Consider the following 21,579-nt stretch of genomic DNA (forward strand, 5'->3'; position numbering starts at 1 on the left):
TTTTAGCAGCAATGATATAAGAAATCAGCCAGTTAGGAATGCCCAGAATCTGCTTCCTTTCCTTCACAACCTCTGCACCCTGCTCTTAACCAGCATGCCAATTCCTATAATCCCAAAGGCAGAGGGACCCGCGGAGCAGCCCTGCTCTCCCTGGGGCTCAAGGACAGCAGGGATGGAAGTTCCCGGGCAGTGCCCAGCACATGACACCCACGTAACGGAGGGCTGAGACTCAGAATTTCCTTTCGTGCAGCACCTTCCGCTGCACTTTCGTTTTCTGCGGCTATAATGGTAGCGGGGAGCAGGGAGCCCTCACTCCCCGCACGCCTTGCCCGAGCGCGGCCGCAGCAGCGGCGCGGCGGCTCCCGGCTCCCGCGGCGGCACCGAGCGGGACGGGCTCCGCGCTGGGAGGGGACATGCTCCTGCAGGGCCAGGTAAGTCTGCACAGCGCCAGGGGCTCCTCTGTCCGCTCCGCGTTCTGCTGGAGCCACGCACAGCTCCAGGAAAGCTACAGTGACAGTAACTGTGCTGGCTATGGCAGGGCTCAGCCACCCACAGGCGCGCAGCCGTGCGTGACAAAGTGATTGAATGTTATGCTACAAGTTTAAAATTGTGTTGCAGGTTATAAATTCACTGACATTCTGTGCATTAGGTCATGATTAGATCACTTGTAATGAATTGATACCACCCAGACAGAAGGTTGTTCTCAACACCATTTGTGTAATGGTGATGTTGAGAAATGGAAAAAGATGTTAATGTTTCATGTTACTGTGGTACATAAACTTTTTTGTTCTCTGGAGGGGAGTAAGGGAAGAGGCAAAAACATAGATTTGAATGAATATTCACCAGGTGAGATGGTTTCAGTATTGTCTAGGCAGGTTTAAAGTGATGCAGGACACTGCATCATAAAAGCAGAATCAAAGTTTACTTGCAGGGATGTTTGAAATTGTCTTTCGGAGTCAACCCATCCCAAACTCAAGTGATGCTTTCCAGAACATCAGTAATCAATTTTCACATTTACAGCAAAGATGGATGCTTTTTCCCCAAAGATTTCTCTCAGTCCCTGTTTTTCCAAGTTAAGCAGCAATACTGAAATTTCAAGAGTAACAGGACATTTGCATTGCAACATGGACCTTCTGTTACCTTATGCAACAGAATAAAAAATATTTTCTCTAAGATAAAAAAATAGGTTTTATTTTCAAAAAATTGCAAAGGGATGTTTTCATTTTAACTTCTGCTACATAAAAAATACTCTCATGGTACTTTACAGAGAAGTAAAGGTTTCTGCTGCAACAAATAAGATTCAGTTCTGGGCTAAGTTTCTCTGGTGCACTTAAGCTTTAAGTGGATTGGTAGGGACCTGATGCACATAAGTCGTGCAATCCCTTGAGAAACGATTTTCAAATTAACTAATAAGATATTGCACTGCGTACAGCTTATTAGAAAGAAACACTGAGCAGCAACAGCACACAGCTACTGTGCCTGGGATTTAAAAGCTGGATTTAGCTGTCATGTCCATAATTCTTAGTGCATTGGTTATGTAAAGGAGTAGGTGAGAGGAGGGTTTAGTTTCATATTAAGGAAAGTAAAAAGGCTCTACAGAATGTAATTGCAGGATTAGTAAAAAGTATAAAGCAGCTTTACTCCACTATTTACATATCAAGGCAATTTATAGAAATCCTGATATAGAAAACTTTAATAATTAATAATGAGATTGAGAAAAAACTTGGTCTTACATTAAAGGATAAAACGTGTTTTCGTATTAAAAAATTATATGTGTAGAGAAGAATTTGGTAAATTTTCACAGGAAACTTTAAAGGTTAGTTCCTCAATGAGGTGAAATAATATTCAAGAACTTTTATCCAACACTGATAGTTACTTTAGTAATATCTCTGCAGCTTTCCAGATATGCAAGAGATCTACATGTCACAGGAGTTCTATGCATGAGAACATTTTGACAGTAATTGCCATTCATCTTGAGGGGGAAAGTTAAAGAGACAAAAGCAAGTAAATGCCTTAAGAATAACTTTTTAGAAAGAGCATCACAGTATGGGGCCAACACTTAAAAACAGAGAACCTATAAAGGCAACAGCTGAGGGAAATAGTTGAACCCAGCTGGGCAGAAAAAGAGGAACCATAAGAATTAAGGGTGGAAACTTGTCAGTTTTGGTAATAGGTACAACCCTGATCACAGAAAATGAAGTTATCATAAAAACAATTTTTAGCAAAACTGCTGTTCCAAAACTAGAAGGACACTAAAATTTGAGACTGTGCACCAGAATGCATCAGTGAAGTCTACCAAGGTAGCACCACACTTAGGGTAAGGAAGTGCTAAGGGAGGAAATCCCAGGAAAAAAGTAATCATTGACTTTAACCTCATGCAAAAGTCACATACTGGGGGACAAATGATCTTATTGTATGTGACTGCAAAAAGGGGCAATTAAAAATAAAATTTAAAAACATTACAAAGAACTGGAGTGAAAGGGCTTTGCTTGGACTACACATAAATACAGTGACTACTGCTTTCTAATTTGTGAAACCAGGTTCAGAGCATTCCCATTGAAACACAACAAGTTACTGTTTTTTAACGCAGATGACACATTAGAGGAACTGAAAATACAATAAATGCCTGAATGGTTCACTTCAAAGTGAAGGTGATTAAAACAGCTATTTAATGCTTTCACTTGTAAGGACCTCTAGTTTCAACCTTTAGCTGCAATTGTCATGGACTCAGATTACCCTTTGTCACGCAGCCATCCTTGCACCAGCCCTTGCACAACTTCTGTCCTGTCCTGAGGAGACACAGATCAGCCTTGCTGTCACATCCCATTAGGAGCAAAGCTGATAAAACCTCCTGGGATTCCAAGGTGACATAGTTTCTTTCATTACGTTTGTCACAATATTGATTAGATTAGGTCTGAAGCCCATCTTTGGCCTGCTACTGACCCTTCACATCTCCTGGGAAATTCTGCAGAGTAGGAAACAAAATTGAAAATGACTGGAACAATAGAGATGTTCAAGATGGCTATAGCTCATGGGACTCACCCAGATGTGGCAAGTACTGATTTCTACTAACTATGCATCTTAATACATTAATCCCAAACTTGACAGCTACATATTACATTATCTCCTTCACAGTAGTCAGCCTTCAGGAGCTTAATGGCATAAGAATAACCCACCAAATATTTTCATTTCTTTCACTGGAGTAAATAACAACATGGTCAAAGTGCTGCCTAGCTAATTTTCCCTATCAAAATTTTAAAGAGTAAATAAAGAGCAGGTTAGCTTGCTGTCTGTGCAGCAAATCTTGTATCAATTGTCTCTCGTGCCACATTTAGTTTAGATGTTTCACTCATGCAGGACAACTGAAGATTCAGTTCAGAGAACAGCACAGCTGAGCCATATGGCATCCACATAATTGTAGCAGTTAATAACTAAAAGACCCCTACACCTGTTCTTATGTTTTCAACAGGCTTTACTTACTGGCATTAAATGCTTCTAATATAATAAATGCTCTGTGTTGATATAGGCTGTGTATGTGACAGATTTGATAGTTCTGAAGGAAAAAAGGACTACACTGAACTGCCAAATATATGTTTAGATTTAAACAGAATGAAAGTTGGAGATGATTTTTTTTTTAAAACCTTTTTTCAGTGCCAGGTCAGTTTTTCCTCTTTCATATGTGGGCTGCTTTACAAATATCATCAGTAGGCACAGCTGAACTACAAGGAGCCTGAGCAATAAGTTCAGTAAATGTCACTCCTTTTATCTACACCTTTTCCTCCCACATATAACACCCACTCCCTCTGACAGCACCAAACCTATGGTCTGAATTTGCCTTTCTTCTAACTGTTCCCTCCTTCTCCTTATCTTCACACAGCTTTGCAAAACAGGACAGCTCAGCAATTAGTATCCCATAAGTAAAACAAACATTCCTATTGGCAGTGGGGAAGCTGGAGCACATCTGTCTCACTTGGTAACACCTCTGGCTACACTGTGGTAGCCTGGAAACCTCAGGGTCTCACAAAACAAGAGCTTCCAAATTTGATTGTTGTATGCTTTGAAGGATAAAGCAAAATGAAGCAAAACAAGAAATGTCTATTTCATTCCAGCTGAGCATGCCAGGACACTGCATCTAGATGCTTGTTTTATTTCCATGGGAGCAGAAAAAACATATCAAGAGGGGAAAAAAAAAAGACATCTAAGACTTTCTTCTATATAAAATGTTATCGCTTAAACATACATATGAAAATACATATTCCAGGTTGCTGCTTTGGTCCTTTTCACAACTCCTAAGATTCCTTTAAGTCCTAGAAATCCTCTCACCCTGTTCTTAAACCAGTCATTCTTTTTTCACTCAGAAAAAAAAAGGAGCAGAGTTTCTCTTAATATAATTACAGGTATTTTTATAATAGAAATTTTTTGTATATTACTGAAAGATTTGACAAGCAATTAACATTCAATTGAAAAAGACTTTAAAATTAAGAATGCACAGAGAAAGAATAATACTTGATTATGGATTAATTTGAAATGAATTTGCTTTAAATATACTCCAGGATATTTAAATTTAATGAGATTCATCTATCTATACCCATAAATATTACTCCAAGCCCCAATATAGCTTCATGCTCTGCAAATTCTTACCTGTAGGTTATTACTGTGCAGACTTCAATTAAGATGTAATAACAGCTTTTACATCAAAAAAAACTATGGTTTACACCTTGAGGATGTAAAAAAAGCAATATTCTGAGGATTGTCCACAAATAGCGGATCAAATTTTTATGCTTTAAGGGCTGAAAATTGTGAGAGAAAGTTTCAGCCAGAACTAGAAGGTTTTTTCTTTGGAAGGGCACAGTTCATTGCCCAAATAAAAATGTTCAGAAGATCCCTTCCTGCATTACCAAACAATATCCTCTAATTATGTTACACTTATGCCCTTGCTTAATCCATTAACCAAGTGGTACAACAGCTCTGTACACATTCTAAAATAATGAAACCTTGAGCATAAACCAAAAGGAAAAAGTAACCATTCCTCAACACCATAACATAGAATTAAAATAAAAATAAGTTAAACAGATATTTTTGTTGCACACACATTTTTGTTTACAAAACCCCACAGCCATTTATTTTTGCCCACAATATATATGACACAAACCTAAGAGGACATTTGCATTGAAACCTTTCATTCATATTAACATGGGAAGAACCTTTCCTTCCTCAAAATAATATGCAGTACACATGTGTGGGGAAACAACTTTTCAGAAGTTTTCAATAGGTTTAGTGTCAAATAGACCTTGTCCCACTTCTGTGTTCCTACTTCTTCACCCTTTTCTGCATTCCCTCCTTACATGCACTACTTTCCCAGCTCCTCCATCCCTCCTGCTGCTGCCCCAGCAGGTACCTGTACCCTGCCTTGATCCCTTCTCCATGCTAATCCAATATGTGGCCCAGCTGCCTTTGGCAGCAGTAATTACATTCCTCTCCTATCAATTGCTGACCTCTTCATTAGTGCTGATGGCTTTGATTACCAGGAAGAGGATTTTATTTCCATTGCCCACTTTCCTTCACTCCCCATCATCTTCTGGTCTGACCACATGATACACTGCAGTCCTGCACACAAGCCTAAGCCAATCTCCAGCTCTGCTACCTGGTACTTTGCAACCCAGAAAGAAGAAACCTTAGCTGAAGGCTGAGAGCTCTTGCTCTGTGTAGATCACAGGCTGACAGAAATGGACTTGACACTGCTGGTTTTGTTTGTTGGTTTCTAATGTGCCTTCCAGTAGAGGAACAGAAAGCCAAGACATCCTAACACTGGCTCTCAGCTGTATGAGTTTGATACTGTGCAAACTTCAGAAGGAAGAGGGTGAAGATGCAAAATTTTTGTCAGTCATTTGGACTGTGCACAGCTGGATTGTGTCAGGGTGCTTTCCTCTCCGTGGTGATTGTTTTATCCAGAGTCTGAGGTATAAATGTGTCTCCTGCCCATACTGCCTCTCACCTGCAGACAAAGAGCTCCCAAGCCAAGTGTGAAAAGTATTACAGAGCATGTCAAAAGAAGTGTACAGGAACTCACTTTGAAACTGCTGACATTTTGGAGGATGAAAGAAGCTTCAAATCTCCAGGGCTCCAGCCTTACAGGCACTGAGAAAAAATAAATCCCTTAAAAAGAAAAGAAACAGACTGAGAGAAACTCCCTATGTATTTAGAAGTTAATATATTTAAATCCCTTGAGGAAGAAAATAGTTTGGGAAACTGATAGTGAAAAATAGAAGACTGAAAGTGTCTGATTTTTCTGATATGTTTTAATTTTATTTTTTTAAATGAGAAACAGGTTTTGAAATAAATGTAATCCACAAAAGCAATACAGTTTATTCACTAAAAGGCAAGAAGTTAGGAAAATACCATTTAGAAATAATCTGGCCAAAATTTAATTTGTTTTCAGGGTGTCATGGATTGACTCTGGCACAGTGCCAGTGCCCCCATGAAAGGTGTATTTCCAAAATGGTTACTGTGAGATGTGATTCTGAAACAGAACAAAGCAGGCTCCAACTTGGGAATGGGGGGGAAAAAAACCAATACTTTATTAATCTACATAGACATGTTATAAATGAAAGATGAAAAATAACCAATTCTAATAAAAATATAAAAAAATAAAATTTATTTCGCGACCGTAATACAGTCCGACAGCCACAAATCAATTGGCCAGCGTATCACCCCCAGTCGGTGATACGGGTGAACGTGGGAAATGGCCTCGCTAGCACCAAATCCACCCCACAGTCCACACTGGCTGCTTCGAGGCAGCAGTTCTTACACAGTCTGTTTCACCCCCGGCAGAATGTCTTTGTTTCTTTCTGAGTTCTTCATATTCAAGTTGGTTTCTTTCTCTGGCTTGGGCTGCACAGAGCCTCCGTCCGGGAATAGAATAATACGCTTCCCCGATTCCCGGAACCTGGCATTCAGATGGAAGGTGTTGATGGCCCTGGTCATCTCAGATAGGCATCTTGTCTGGGCCATCATCTCCTGGGCGTCACTGGGTGTAGGTTCTAGTGAATGCCCATCTCCTGTGCAGCCAAAGTTTCCTTCGAATGCAAACATGGTGTTGCCTCCCTGCCCATCTGCTGCAGTTTCGCCATCCTGGGGAAGAATCTCCCCCCCACCTTGTACACCAGTAGCTTATTTTATACATATATATTTTGATACACCTTTTATTCCCATGAATTATTACCCATATCTATAACCCCCTGTGTGTTCTCAGAGGCATATCTAAGTCCCCAGTGGCCACACCAGGTGCCAATCTCAAATCCGGCCACTTTCCCAGAAACTCACATCATGGTCAAACCACGACACAGGGATTGTACATGTTTATCATCAGAAATAGGCATCCCATTACTGCTTCTGCCACCAACCAATAACAGAATTTCATGTTGCTTTTGTTTTTTGTTTTTTGTTTGTTTTTTTTTTTTTTTTAATTCAACTAATAGCCTTCCTTACAAGACAGAGTAACTGAATCCTAGAACTGGTACTGTAAATCTCAGTAATCCATGCAACTCTTTTAGCCAAACTGGATGTTTGAAAGTAAACTAGAATAGTTCTACCACACTGAAGGTAGCTTTATTTCACCTGCTAGTATCTGCAAACACAGAGCCGGACAACATCTGCCACTGGCTTTGATAAACAGTTGAAATGAGAAGAAAATGAGAGATGGGCAAGCTAAGACAGCAAAGCTGCAGCAAACACACTAAGCTGGGCTGGGCTATGACCAGACCCAAGTTACCTCTGCTCAGGTCTGTGGGCAGGGACTGGGGACAAATTAAAGCAATTTCCAGGTTTCTCTGCCTTGTGCCATGGGGCATCCATACATATTTCAGGACTAAAACCAGACAGCAGTACTGAATGCTTTCAAATTACAACCAGAATCTAGTTTAAACACATTGTTTTATATTATCTTCTGACCTTGCTTTTGCCACAGGAAAAAGAGCTCTGAAAACCATGTTTGCATACTTAAATGAGAAAATGAACTGCTATCCCCTTGTATTTTTCATTTTTGAAGGTCTTAAGGGAGGAGTGAGAACACACAGTAAATAAATAGCTTAACAGACTGTAAACAAATAAAGCTTCACCTCTTGCGAAAGTACAGTCCCTGTGATTAATTGTTTCAGGAATTATATTAAAGTGCAATAACTTTCCCTGTAGACTGGTGATATGCAGGAGAAAAGATTCTCTGCCTTGAAAGACACCATGAAATTTGATTTGTGTATTCTAAAGAAAGAAATAACAACCTGTTAATTTAGATAGATTTCTTAACAAAAGCAGCATCTTCCTGTTTTGATCTCAAATTAAACAATAAAAATGAAGAAGTCAGGCTGTCTGACTGCATGAAAGAAAGGGAGAATCTGCATGAAATAGTCCTCACTTACAATTAATAATAACAAATTGACAGGCATTACAACTGCTCTGCACCTTCCAGTATCGTGACTCCCAACTGTACTGAAAAAGCTCTACACATTGCTAACAGCTCCTTTCTTTAAGGGTTGTTTGTGCCAATGAAAACTTATTAACTGAGTAAAGAAGAATTTAGGGCATCAGTCACCACTGGATTAAGATAACATCTCAGAAACTTCAGGGGTTGTGGAGCTTGCCCTTACTCTCTGGTACTTTCTCACCACTCAGACCAATAATCAGGTATGTGATGACTGACATTAATTTTTAGGGCACAGACTCCAGCAGACTTGTTGAAGGGTAGAGGAAAATCCATAAATTAAGGTTATATGCAGCATGCCCACACGCACAGATGTAATCAGCACCAGACCAGCGCTCCAGGCAGAGGTGCCCTTACCCAGCTCTCCCCCTGGCAGGGTGAGGCTGGCTCTTCCCAAATGCTGCCTTCTTCACTCTGTTCCCATGACAGCAAGCTCAAATTTCACCACAAGTTTAGCAGCTCTGTTCTGCACCATAGTCACTGATTAATGCCATGACCCTTGACTCGTTAACCTCAGCAGTAATAAAACAGAAGGCTCTGGGCTTGCAGCCCCAAATTTTAAATTGGTTTAAGGATGGTCCTTCCTGTGGGGCAAGGGTGGGACTCGCAGAGATGTTTTTTATGAATAAACAAATTTTTACCCCTCTTAGCCTTTTCTGAAATTTAGTAGAAATAGAAAAGTAAAGAGGTTACGGTTCTAGCACAGCCTTAAATAATTCAAAGGATCACACTCTTTGCCTACCTGAAAAATTCAGAGCAGGCCCTGTAACAGTAAAGAAGTTTTTCATCAATTCTAAATCATAAGAGTACAGAAGATAGATGACACTAGAACTTAATTCATTTTCTATTTGGTGGAATTTAATAGAGCCTGAATGCTCCTCTCAGAAAACTGAAATAGGAACACAAGTTTTAAATAAACTTCTGGGCACATCTGCAGGGAACAGTTCACGATCAAGCAGTCCTTGAAATTTCTCATGCCATTTGCTGTTACTGCAATGCACAAGATTTAATCACTGCAAGGAGCTTCAGCTGTGCCTAGGAGTTTTGTTCTTCCTAGTGATCCTAACTGGAAAAACCCTGACAAAAACAGGTCATTGCACCACGGGGACTCAAACAATCCCTGTGCTTCCAGAGGGGTGAGGCCAAGCAATGCTGCAAAGGGGAAGTCAAATGTTCAGATGGCACTTGGCAAGGAAGAAACTAGAGAAAAGTGTGGGCCAGCCAGGCTGTCCTTCCAGCCCACGATTCACCAAGTGCATGACCCAGGACAGCTGCTTCCACGTCTGCCTTCTCCAAGCTCCTCACAGGCAACACCGAGAGCTCAGGGACTGCAGCCAGGCCCCGTGTCTGGCTTTGGCACAGCGGGGCCCCACGGCCCTCCTGGAACACAGGGACACTCACCAATCCCTCGGGACAGATCTGCTGGGAGAGCCAACCCAGAGTCTCAGCAGCCTCTTTCAACTACAAGGGAATACTGGCTACATTTCAAAGCAGTACTAGTACCAAGCAATGACAGAGGAGGAGTCTTATACTTTAAATTTTGATTTCTTAATTTTGCAAAGGGCAGAGAGCAGCAGGTAGGACTGTGAGGTGGCAGAGCCATTGGGCAGCACTGGGCCGTGGCACTGGGCATGGAGGCTGGGCTGTCCAGCAGCTGAGGGAGGCCAGAGGCCACGCCGGGGCCGGGTCACAGAGCACTCGGACATCACATCCCAGCAGGCACCAGCGCCCTTGTCTGCCTTGAGATGATGGCAAGGAGAGAAAAGCCTGCTAGTTAACGTAAAAGCAAGCCTGGAGAGCAGAAGAAAACTGCCCCTCTACTATGTAGGCCGCTCAGGAGCCTGCAGCAGGCACTGCCACCCAAGAGCTGGAAGGGCAGGCATGGGCAGGAGCACAACCACGGAACCTTCAGGACATTCACCGCTGGCACCAGGAACAGCTGCTGTCTGTTCGTGTGCCAGTGGCTCAGGCACAACAAGCTGACACTGTCTGGCACGTTTCACAGCCACTTGCTGCAGTCATGGCCTTTGGATGCATCAGCAGCTTAACTCCCTGCTACAGCACTGCTGCTAGCCTCGGCCCTGTGTTCTGACCCAATTATTGTCAGTTTTCAATTAAGTCACTTAAGGCACCAAAAAAACCCCAACAACCAAGTAGTAGGGGAGAAGAGGGAAACATAGTGGTTTTGCCCATAATCTTAGAGCTACATCTCTAATTCCAATCAAAAATTATTCTTTTACATGATTGTCAGGCAGAGAAAGCTACTGCCAGCATTTCATACCCTGGTTCTGAGCACTCACAGTATCTGTTTAAATTAGCAAGCAATCAGCACCCACAGCAATTAACATCCCATAGACAGTATTCCAGTTTTACATTCTCTCCTCGTTCTTTTCTGCCATTGAAATCTTTATGGCACAGGGCTTGTTTTGACAAGATAGCTCTTTTTTATTCAAGAATTCTAAGTACTTTTTGCTCAGATTTTCAGATTCAGTCAGTCACTATATCCTCGAGCTATGTGTAATATCAACATAAAATAACAAACAGAACTCAACAATCAAAACTATTTTCTCTTTCTTAGAAAATTCATACTGCATGGTTCCACCAAGGAAATGAACAGAAAAATGTTCACTATCAGTTATGCATTAATAGAAAATTACAACTCTTGAAGTGGAATGGATTTAAAGACCAAAAAGAAGTCTGAATTTGTCTATTCAGTCTGAAGTTTGAGCATAACTGTTTCCAAATAAGAATGAGAACTGAAACTACCTCTTGTCAAAGGCACTATTAAAACCTAAACCAGTGCTCAGTGACACTGCATCTAGAAAACAATCATTTCTTATCAACTCCCACATTCCTTTTCGATTCACATTCCTACACACAATGAATCTTTCCCCACACCTGTAACAAGAAAAGTTACTTATATTTACCTATGTGAACATAGCAGGGGTGCCTATCAACACGTTTTTCCCCAGACCAAAGTATTAAGACCATACACAGAATAGCAGCTGGATACTTGCTCTGTGCCACTCCCAGAAATCATGTATGATGATCTCCCCACTGCTTTATTCTCCTTTATTCCTTCATTGACAGTAACTATTTCTTTCACATTACTAACAGCATACATACAGACACAGAAAAAAAATTAAATAATGACAAAGAATGCTTCTCTGCTTCTGAAAACATGTGAAATTGAATTACATAATTTCTGAGGTGGCACATACTCGTATTTATAATATAGAATTAGTTTTAAAATGAGCTAATAAAACATTCCCAAATCAAGCAGGTACCATGCTAGCTTTATGAGGTTTTCACCAAACCTGAAGTAATTTTCAGGAGGTAAGGATGATCTTAGGTGGTAATGCAGTTTGGACCAAAAGGAAGGACAGCAGCTGTTTCAGTTGAGCTCTGCATTTGAATTTCCAGGGTTTGCTGTAACCCCTATAAACTCAAGACAAAACTCAGCTGGTGTGAACTGAAACAAGATGTTTGAGAGAAAAAACTGCCAGTGGAAACCACTGAGCCTGAGAATCAAAACCAGTGTTTGGACCTGCACTGCACAGATGTCTGGCAAGCCTAATGCAAATGTTATGTTTTCTTGCACAGAATTCTAAGCCCAACTATTTTTTTCACTGAAACCAAGGGTTTAGGGTCCAGTGAAAGAAATTAATTTGAAATGGCATCTCCTAATGAGCAAAGAAAGAACACGGACCCAGCAAGAGCAGGGAAATTACCTTTGCATATTTAGTTTTCAAGAGATGGAGGAGAGAATGAGAGAAATGGAACTGTGGTCACAGTGGGGAAGTTTATGAGAAACACAAGTTGTGTGGCTCAGGCAGCTTGAGGGAGCGCTGGAAGATTTCAGAAGGTGAACAGATTCCTTTCTCATTAATGAAGGGGCCCTGACTCCAGATCCGCTGAACTCGCTCTGAGTGCAAGGCTATTCAGCTCCCTCCTTTGATTGAAAGCATGAGTCTGTTACTTACGAGCTCTCAGCAGCTTTCCTTTTCATAGGAAGTGGGGGGAAGGGGCAAGAAGACGGCTGGAGGAAGGGAAGGAAAAGATGAGTAGCAAAAAACGCTGGTAGCTGAACATGGGACTTAAAGGGGTTTGCAGGACAGGCCTTTGGGGAAGGGTTAAAAGCTTACAAGGTGAGTGATGCCTTTCCTGGGCTGATTTTCTCTCATTATTCACGAACATGTTAAGAAGTAAACTGCATCTTCAATCCACCCTTACCCTCTTATTTTCTCATAATCTTCCCAAATTATTTATTCTGCTAGCATGGAATTAAAAAAAAAAAAATTAAAATTATAGTTTTCAATTTTTTTTTTCTGGTAGATATCAGCTGTATGTGAGTGATGCTGAAAAAAACCTAAATAAACCTAATCCGGACCATCCTCCTGTTGCAACAGGGAACATGCAGCCTGCTGTTCCAAATTGTAGACAGTCACGAGCTCTCGTCAGACTTTGTGTGGGCTTGAAATGTTCTTTTAGTCCTTTGCAGCTGAAAACTGAGCACAAATTATCACTAAAAGGATATGAAAAATTAGGCTGGGATATTTGCCATAGCTGTACAGGAATGCTCCTCAAAGCAATGAGAAAAGGGAGCAGATTACTTAGCTCAGGTTTGAGGACTGTATTGACAGCTAGCTGTTTCTTAAAAATGTTACTTTTTCAGGTGGAGAAAAAGACAAAAACTCACTGATCAAACTGTATTTTGCTAGTTTTTATCTGCTGCCATTGAAGAGATATCAACCACTTTACAGACTTCTGGTCTGTAAAAACTTTGCTTATCTTCTAAACTGAGCAGAGATCCTGGCAGGAAGCTGAAGTGGCAATTTCAAGAAAAATCTAAGTGCTCCTTATGTGTATCAACCTGCGATATAACTTCAGTGTTGTAACATTTGGAGTGCTGTGCTTGACTCAGTGGAGCTTCTAGGTGTGTAGACTATTAGTCACTTTTACAGAGATTGCCTATCCAGAGATTAAAAAAAAATAAATAGCAAAATCTTTAAATTTTTGCTCTTGGTGAGCAAACACAAAACATATGCAGAATCAGTCTTTGAACCAAGTGTATCAATACAATATAGAGGAAGGAAAAACAAGGACAAATAGTAATAATAAAAAGACAAGATCATTTTGCTCAGTAATGAAAACAGGGACTTGTGATCACAGGCAGCACCAAAGGGAAAGGAGGGATTAAGTAACACCAAACATCAACCTTTACTTGGGGTCACTCAGATGAGTTCTGTTGCCTCTAACAAGTTTTGTGCCAATACTCAGATCTGCAGCATTGGACATGGTAACCTATGGTACCCCTTCCCTAAGATTACAAATTTATTTTCATTTAGTTTTGAATGAAGAAAATGGAATATCCCAATATCACTAACCAAACAATATTTCCTCACTCTTTAAAGCACACACATACGTACATCACAAGAACAATGCTAACTTCTGAATTGATGCTCTTTGATGTGTGAACATACGAGACAATTGGAGACATTCCAATTATCTCCAGTTCAAAGTTAGGCCAAAATTAGAAGCAGTTATGAATAATGGATTAGGGTTTAGTAGAAATGGCAATGCTGCACAGAATAAAGATGAGAGTTTAACTTAGCTGTGAATATGTGAACCAGGTAAGACACACCACTTCCTTAAACAGACACACTGGAACTGCACGTCCTCAGAAGTTCAGTTAACAAAGTACATGTCAAAGCAGGGTTTTGTGACATTATAAACTGTTTTCCTATGCAATTCTGATGTTTTCAGGATAAAATCAGAAGCCAAAGTTCCATATGAAATTTTTTGAGGGTTTTTTAAAGAAATAATCATGCAAAAATCTTGCCATTTACCATAGTACCATAGGAGTCACTACCCAGGCAAAACATGTATCTTGAAAGTTTCATCAGTCAACATGAGATAAGCACCAGCTCAGATCAAAGGGTGCCTAAGCAGGCTATATCCATTCACTGGGAAATTTTCCTGACAATCTAGCATTTTAGTTAAAGAATAATATTCTTCCAAGTAGTAATGCTTCTATAGCTATATAAACTATTTTTGCTTGGATGTCTATGCTACATTACAGAAAAAGATATGGGGTGAGCATTCCATTGTTGCCTTATATTTCTGTAATTCTGCTTTATTTTGTGGATTCTGTGAATATTGGAGCTCAGATGATCATCATGATAGTGCACACTGTAGGAATGGGGATATACATGTGGCTACTTCGGCTCTTGCACTCCTTTCAGAGACCTGTTTTCCTTGACTTACTTTGCTGTCTCCAGAACTGTGTGTAAGTGTGGGCAGTGCCAAGTTAGGCAGTGGTTGGCACTCAGGCTCATTGCCTTGTTATTCACAGTTTTGACAAGGGTAGCAGACAACAGGCCAGAGATGATCTTTTATGGTTTGTGCCCCGGTTTCTGTACGGTTATTTACAGATGCCCTTGTTGGAAGCCTGTGTTGCCTTCCTTCATCAACCTCAGTTTAAGTCTGCCAGTATTTTGCAAACCATAAAAATGAAGTTATTACATAAAACAATCAATGTTATCAAGATTTTTAGTAGCAGTAAACAAGCTTTAGCAACAACAAAAAATTATTTTGCTCAGTAGACTAACTGGGAACTGCAAAACATAAAGCAGCCATTTCACCAAATTTATAGAACATCCATTTCAAAAGTTAATTAATATAATAGCTAATATGAATTATTATGTATCATGCAATGTTAGGGCCATTCAAGACTTTAATTTACTTTAGGAAATAACTACCAATAAAAAGCACTAGCATATTCAATGCTTTTCATCCTTTGCTTTAAAATTACAATTCCATTACTAGAAGCAACTGCTCCACTTGAGCAAACTCTTTTTTACTTAGACGTAGGTGTGAGTGGGGGTAGGTGTTTTAAATTCATCTACCAAGGACACGCAGCAAAACTGTGCTCAACTTGCAACACAGGTGTTTAAAATGCCAGCACTTGAGTGCCTCTCCAGTCTCAAATTTCTCCAGCATCACCAAATTTTTATACCAAAGAAACAGCAGATCCAATAAGGAACATGGTAGTAGTTAAAATGTGATACACCCCCTTTCCTGGACTGAACAAAGTATAATATGACAAGAAATTCCTCAGTCTTCTTATCAAGGGGCTTTGATGCAGGCTGGTGGGTAATCATGGGAGAATTTTGTGTATAATGTTTTATATTATGGTCCTAATTATTCTTAGAACAACATGAAATGGTAGAATATAGTACCTCAGGAAGAAAATGGTTGTGATATGTAAATCTATAAAACATTTATGCTGAAAACAGACACTAGAGCATTTTAGATCTCCCTAATTGAAATTGGGCTAGATTTTATTAAAGAATTTACAAAGATAACTGCTTAAATAACTTAATGCATTTGCAATACTTCATGTGAAACAAGCTGTACTTTTTACGTTGGTATTATTAGGTCTGAACCAACTGCCAGTGGGATGTCTTGTAAGTTTAGGATTACTTGTCTTTGCCATGCATATATTCTGTGGGAGCCACAAGTGAGAAAATAGGAAATTACAAAATACTCATAGGGAACTAGTCTCCTACACAAGAGAAACAATGTGCTTTTCAGCGAACATTCCCAAATTAACAATCAGTACTGCAACACTGTTAAGTCATTATGCTCAAGCAGCTTCATTTGGGCAAGGCTTGGAAGCTTTTTTCATGTATACACATTTTAAAGAAGTGTAAGAGTACTACCTGGCTAAAAATCTCACATAATTAGGAAAGTTAAAGGCATTATGAATAGACTGGCCAGGAAATCTGCCAAGACATGGAAAGATTTTACTTTTAAACCGCCAGCTCAAATATCAAACAGTAGGTAACTATCAGTTCAGGATACACAGAAGCACCAGGGAGGGACAGGATGGCAGGGAAATTAAATTTTTTTAATTGTTTTCATTCTTGCTATCCAAAATAATTGAAATATTTGTTACATATTTTAGTTTTTATGCAATGTGTATATATGATCTTTACATAACATTTTACAGTTTGTATGTAGAGTGCTGTCTGTTTGTTTCAAGAGTTTAAGTTCAAGAGAGAAAACTAAATAACAGAGTTGACTGTATTTTCCTGGGCAAGTGGAGACCACACTTCTGAACACCACTTAGTACTTTATTATATTTATTGCAGCCATGTCTTAGTGACAGCTATTCATTCCACAAACCCTGCATATATCTCTACAGTTTCTCTCCTCAGCTATATCAACAATCTGCATCTGCTTCTACCCTGTCTAGCTCTGAAGAAAAAAAGGCATTTAGGAAAGTAGGAAATGCAGGGAAAATAGCATCAACCACTACAGCACTTTCCAATTTCTAGAGAGATCACAGACTTCTGAGGTCTAGTCTAAAAAAATGTTTTACTAACTGACCATGGATTTTAGGGAGCTTTGGTATCCCTGCACAAAATGAAAAAAGGAAGTCAAAAACAAACAAACCCCCAAAATGAACAACTCAAAACAGAGAAATCCACCCACAGACAATCTTACCACAATTCTCTAAACCTGAACTGAACCAGGCTGTGCCCACGGTGTGCACAGACCCGAGAACAGAGCCTAATGGGGAACACAAGTGAGCAACAGAAGGAACAAGCTTCCCCAGGGAAATAGGATCAGTTTTAAATTTCCCACATGCTCATGCCTAGGGAATCCCCTTTGAAGTTGCTGGCTGACATGACATCTGTTTCATGCCACAGCAGCAGCTGTAGGGTTGAAATCCAGACTCATCAAAACATAGGTGGCTCTTGAATTCACTGTATTTGTTTTACACCATCTGATTGTTCCTCTGGTAAGAAGGCAGAAGAATATAAATTGTAAAATTTAAGTAAAATAATAAAACCACCTCCCTAAATGATTTTTTAATTCTGGCACAATGAACTTGAAAAAGGCAGAGAAATAGTGAAAAATCCAGTAATATCCTCCTGACAAAAATATAAGTGCTCCCCCTGCCCCTAAAAAAAAATATACAATTAGAAATTATTGAAACTTGTTATCCTAAGACTTGGCCAACTTTCAGGTGAGTGTCAGCCCTAAATGACAAAGCAAACAGGTTCAATGAGCACATTGTTTTTTCATCATCAGCTATTTGAATTGTAGCTTGACCACAGGGAAAATAAAAGCTCCAGGAGGACAGTAAATCTTTTATTTGTAGTACATTTACATTTATGTCCTTATAAAGATACTTTCATCAAGGTTTGGGTCAAAGTAGCTCAGTCATGTGAATTCTTTGACTAATTCATGTCAACATGTTTTAGCAAAACAGAAGATTAAGTAATTGATCACTTAATATCACTAGTACACAGATAATTTATTTTTTTTTATTTTTTTACTTTCAACATCTATGTATCTACAGCAGGGAGTTTGTTCACCTGCAGAACAGTCCTCAGCTTAAGCCAGTGCAAATTTGACCACATAAAGCCATACTACTTTAGAGCTTCAGGTTCAATAGTTTATGCTTGAATAGCCTGAGACTGTCCTAGGATATGTAAAAAAGGATAAACATACCTATATATAAACAATAAGCTCTGTTCTGTACTATGCAGCACCGATTCAATACACAGTTTGTGATGTGATAGTGTCAGTCCTTCCCAACCTATGCTAAAAATCACTGTAGGTGATAGAAAAGTTCTTATAGACAAAACTAAACAAGCTTGGGAGTGCATCCATTTGTTCACTAGCTGTTGTTATTCATCAGAATGCTTCCTTAAAACTTAATTTTGAATGGATAATTTTATGGCAGCCTCTTGCTAAAATTATACCATATTTAACTATTTTTGCAATACTTCTCCATATATTTTCCTCAAGATATTGTTAAGACTATCACACCTTGATTCTATTCTAAATAAAGGCATTAGAATTAAACCAACAGCAGTTAAGAACCCTGCAAAATGAGTAGACTTCAGACTACTGTAAAACTCCCCCAAAAACTGCTGATGAACTTCTTGGCAGTGTCAGCAAAAGGAGTCCAAGCAATAGATGTTCATGGGAACCGAATTACTTGCAATAATTCAGCTAAGACAAGACGTGTTTAATAGAAATGCTTTTAAACGGATGCAGCTGCAGGTGAGTTACTGCAAATGAGCTCATCAGCCCAGAACTTCTCTCCATCAGCTCAAAAATAAAATCTGTAGAACCAAAGAGAATGAAAATTGGGGGAGAAAAAATGGATCCCACAACTGCTTGTAAAACGAATCTTCCAAAATACCGGTGGGAATGCTAACAATGTCACTGTCATAGTTTCTGCTAAAGCAAACAGAAGGTTGACTAATCAAACTGGCAATTTTTATATGTTAATTGTGATGCCCTGAAGCTTATAACACTAAAAATAAACTTATTTTTTGTTGAGCTAGTTAAAAAGAAATAGCAACCCACGTGCATTTACAAAAATACCATATCAAGAAGATTGACATCAGCAGACATGCAGATTTTTCTTCCCCTGGGCACCAAATTGCTGATGTATGTACATGCTTCCTCCTTGGCATAATTGATTTTCCCTTTCTGCTCAGCGGCAGTGTCTTGGAATTGCTGGTGTCACAGCAAGCATGATGCAAGTAAAGGACACACTACCTAGGATAAGTTCAGAACTCATTCATCTTGAACCCAACCTTGAGCCCAATTAAAATATAATATCGGTTGTTTTTAAATAGTCAACTTAAAAAGGCCTGAGATAAAATTAACATAAGGAGTGCCTATTACATTAACATGCCTCTGTTATTCCTTGCTGGAGTCAAAATCAGACTAAATCACAAACATTAAAAGCAGTTAAATAGGGGGGTTGGGTCTTTTCTGCTCTTTCTTTAAAAAAAAAAAAAAAAAAAAAAAAAGAAAAAGGCTCCATCAGCTCCTGAAAACACACAAATTGCCATTTATGTATAACAAGTTCTAGCAGGTCCTTTAAGCAGAGCAGGCCCAGCCTACATCTTTGTTTGACATATTTCCTTTAGTTCACTCTCTGACTAAATCTCCTCTGCCTTTATACGAGCTGAGGTCCTCAGACTTCCGTAAGTGATCTCTTTTTACATCCTTGATGCAAAGCAGAGCTATCAACCCTTTTTATTTGTATTTTATTTAATCAAAGCAGATTGATCCAGTTGTTTCCCAACTGAATGTACCTTAAATCATAATCAGCAGGCAAGATAATTCCTAAAAGCTACAGATTTCTATTACTAGAGTATCTATGAAAACCAGGAATCAAACAGACTACTAGCGGAATTTCTTTGGCAGCAGTGCCAAAATAGCCATTAAAATCTCAGTCGTTAATTAACAGCCACACACCAGTAACACAGGCAGCTCATGTCAGGTTATTTTAAATCTGTTATTTTGGCAGAGACACTAAAATACCTGGGGATTAGCACCATGTCCTCTCTAAATCCTGGGGAGGACCTTTCCTTTCACTCCAAGGGGGAGCTACAGGACCAAGCATCAGGGAAAAATCTGTTTCACCCTGCCCAGCAAAGAGTTATTCTCAGTGGTGTCACAGAGCTGCCCTTATGCCAGTGAAAACACAGTTTGCTCCACAGATACAGAACAGAGTTTTCACAACCAGTTTCCCTTTTCAGATAGAACTAAAAACAGACATAGCAACAAACCACATCTTAAGTTGCTCCTATATTTTCATCTTGGTTTGCTCTTAAAATTGCTGGATGCCTAAGGGGTAGAGCTGGTCAGGACCCCTTCAGCAAAACATTTTCTAAATGGAAAATGCCATTTTCAAACTACAATACTCATCAGCTCAGACAAAACTATTATGTGGAAAGATTCCTCATGTCCCAGGTCAGAGAGAGGGAGACAAAGGCATGGTCAGTAATAACCAAAGACTGCTGGCTAGCATGCTCAACCTTGCTTCAAGCTTCTAAAGCTTTGCTCAGTTCAGAACCACAATTTGAAACTCTTTCCTCCCACTCCCATCTGCTGCCAAGTTATTAATGTGCCATCAAGTTATTCAGCAGCATGAAACGCTGAAATTTAGAAGTCTTCAAATTCATCTAAAAGTGGCTTGAGAACAGCTTTTAAATCTTAAAATTTGTGTACAACAAGGAAACCTTGAACACTTGTACAGCCCTATAAACAAGACCAGAACCCAAATGCTCTTTGAAGATGGCCATTTGAGGCTTTGAAGCTCTAGCTACATTCTACTCCTTAAATTATGAAGTCTTACAAATGATGCATACTAACATGTGTCCATGTAAAAGCCCTATCTAAGGCCATTGTTGTGGGTGGCATTCCCTGGACAAATTCCTTGTCTCAAGCCCAGATAACAGGGTTCAGTCTACAACCAAGGCCATCAATCCATAAAACCCATGAATGTAATGCACATTTTTAATACAGCATTCTTTTTTGAATTCCAAATGACAGTATCAGGCTGCATGTGCCTTAAAGCCTTCCACAAGGGCAAGAAGCAGAACACTGTGCTATTATCTGTAAGGGTGATGGGCATGCAGCAGGGTTTCTGTACTGCTCTGTGGGTATAATGCACCAGTGGAAGAGGATGTAACATGCACACACAGTCACCTCTGTACCCTGGCCACTTGCAAGAGCTCTGGGGAACAGTTCAGACTGCCCCTCCAAGTTAGAAACAAGGCTAGGCATAAACCTAGCAGTGCTTCAAAGACCTAAGCAATGTGCTGTACTCATCCTGCTGTGTGCATAAAAGGGTGGGAATGGACAGATGAAGACTCAACTCTATGTCAGTATTTAATCAACACTATGAACAATGCCATGCAAAATTAGGTTCATTTTCAACACCAATTTCTGTGGCTTTGTCCCTCTTTGTTTCCTTCAATGCAGATGCTGGGGCTTTAAAGCATGTTGACATACTCCATTAAACGAAACCAAATGTTTATTATTAACAGACTTGTGTGCAAGGTGACCAAGTGAGTGAGTCGAGTAGCTCGACAATGAAAGCTCCAAGGACAGGATTTCTAGGAGAGTCCCTTTATAATCGACTTTATAGCCTCAGATGAGCATTAATGACATTTGTAATGACTGACTTTTCTTAAGTACAATTACATTTTAAATATACACACAGGCACACTTGAACAAGTTGTTTCCAAAATGATGTTATCTGAGATGAGTAGAAAAAA

At 39.7% G+C, this 21,579-nt stretch overlaps 1 protein-coding gene across 1 annotated transcript in view; it reads left to right on the forward strand.

Annotated features, from left to right (window-relative positions):
* The first annotated feature begins 307 nt into the window (after positions 1-307).
* The window catches only part of RASGEF1A (RasGEF domain family member 1A), a 51,275-nt gene continuing 30,003 nt past the window's right edge, over positions 308-21,579 (forward strand). The window contains exon 1 of the mRNA XM_041475446.1: positions 308-431. Coding sequence (XP_041331380.1) covers positions 414-431 — 18 coding nt within the window. The 5' untranslated portion in view covers positions 308-413. The remainder of the gene's footprint in view (positions 432-21,579) is intronic.

The sequence above is a fragment of the Pyrgilauda ruficollis genome, unplaced genomic scaffold (assembly GCF_017590135.1).
Source record: "Pyrgilauda ruficollis isolate IOZ18807 unplaced genomic scaffold, ASM1759013v1 scaffold11, whole genome shotgun sequence".
In the NCBI taxonomy this organism is placed as follows: domain Eukaryota; kingdom Metazoa; phylum Chordata; class Aves; order Passeriformes; family Passeridae; genus Pyrgilauda; species Pyrgilauda ruficollis.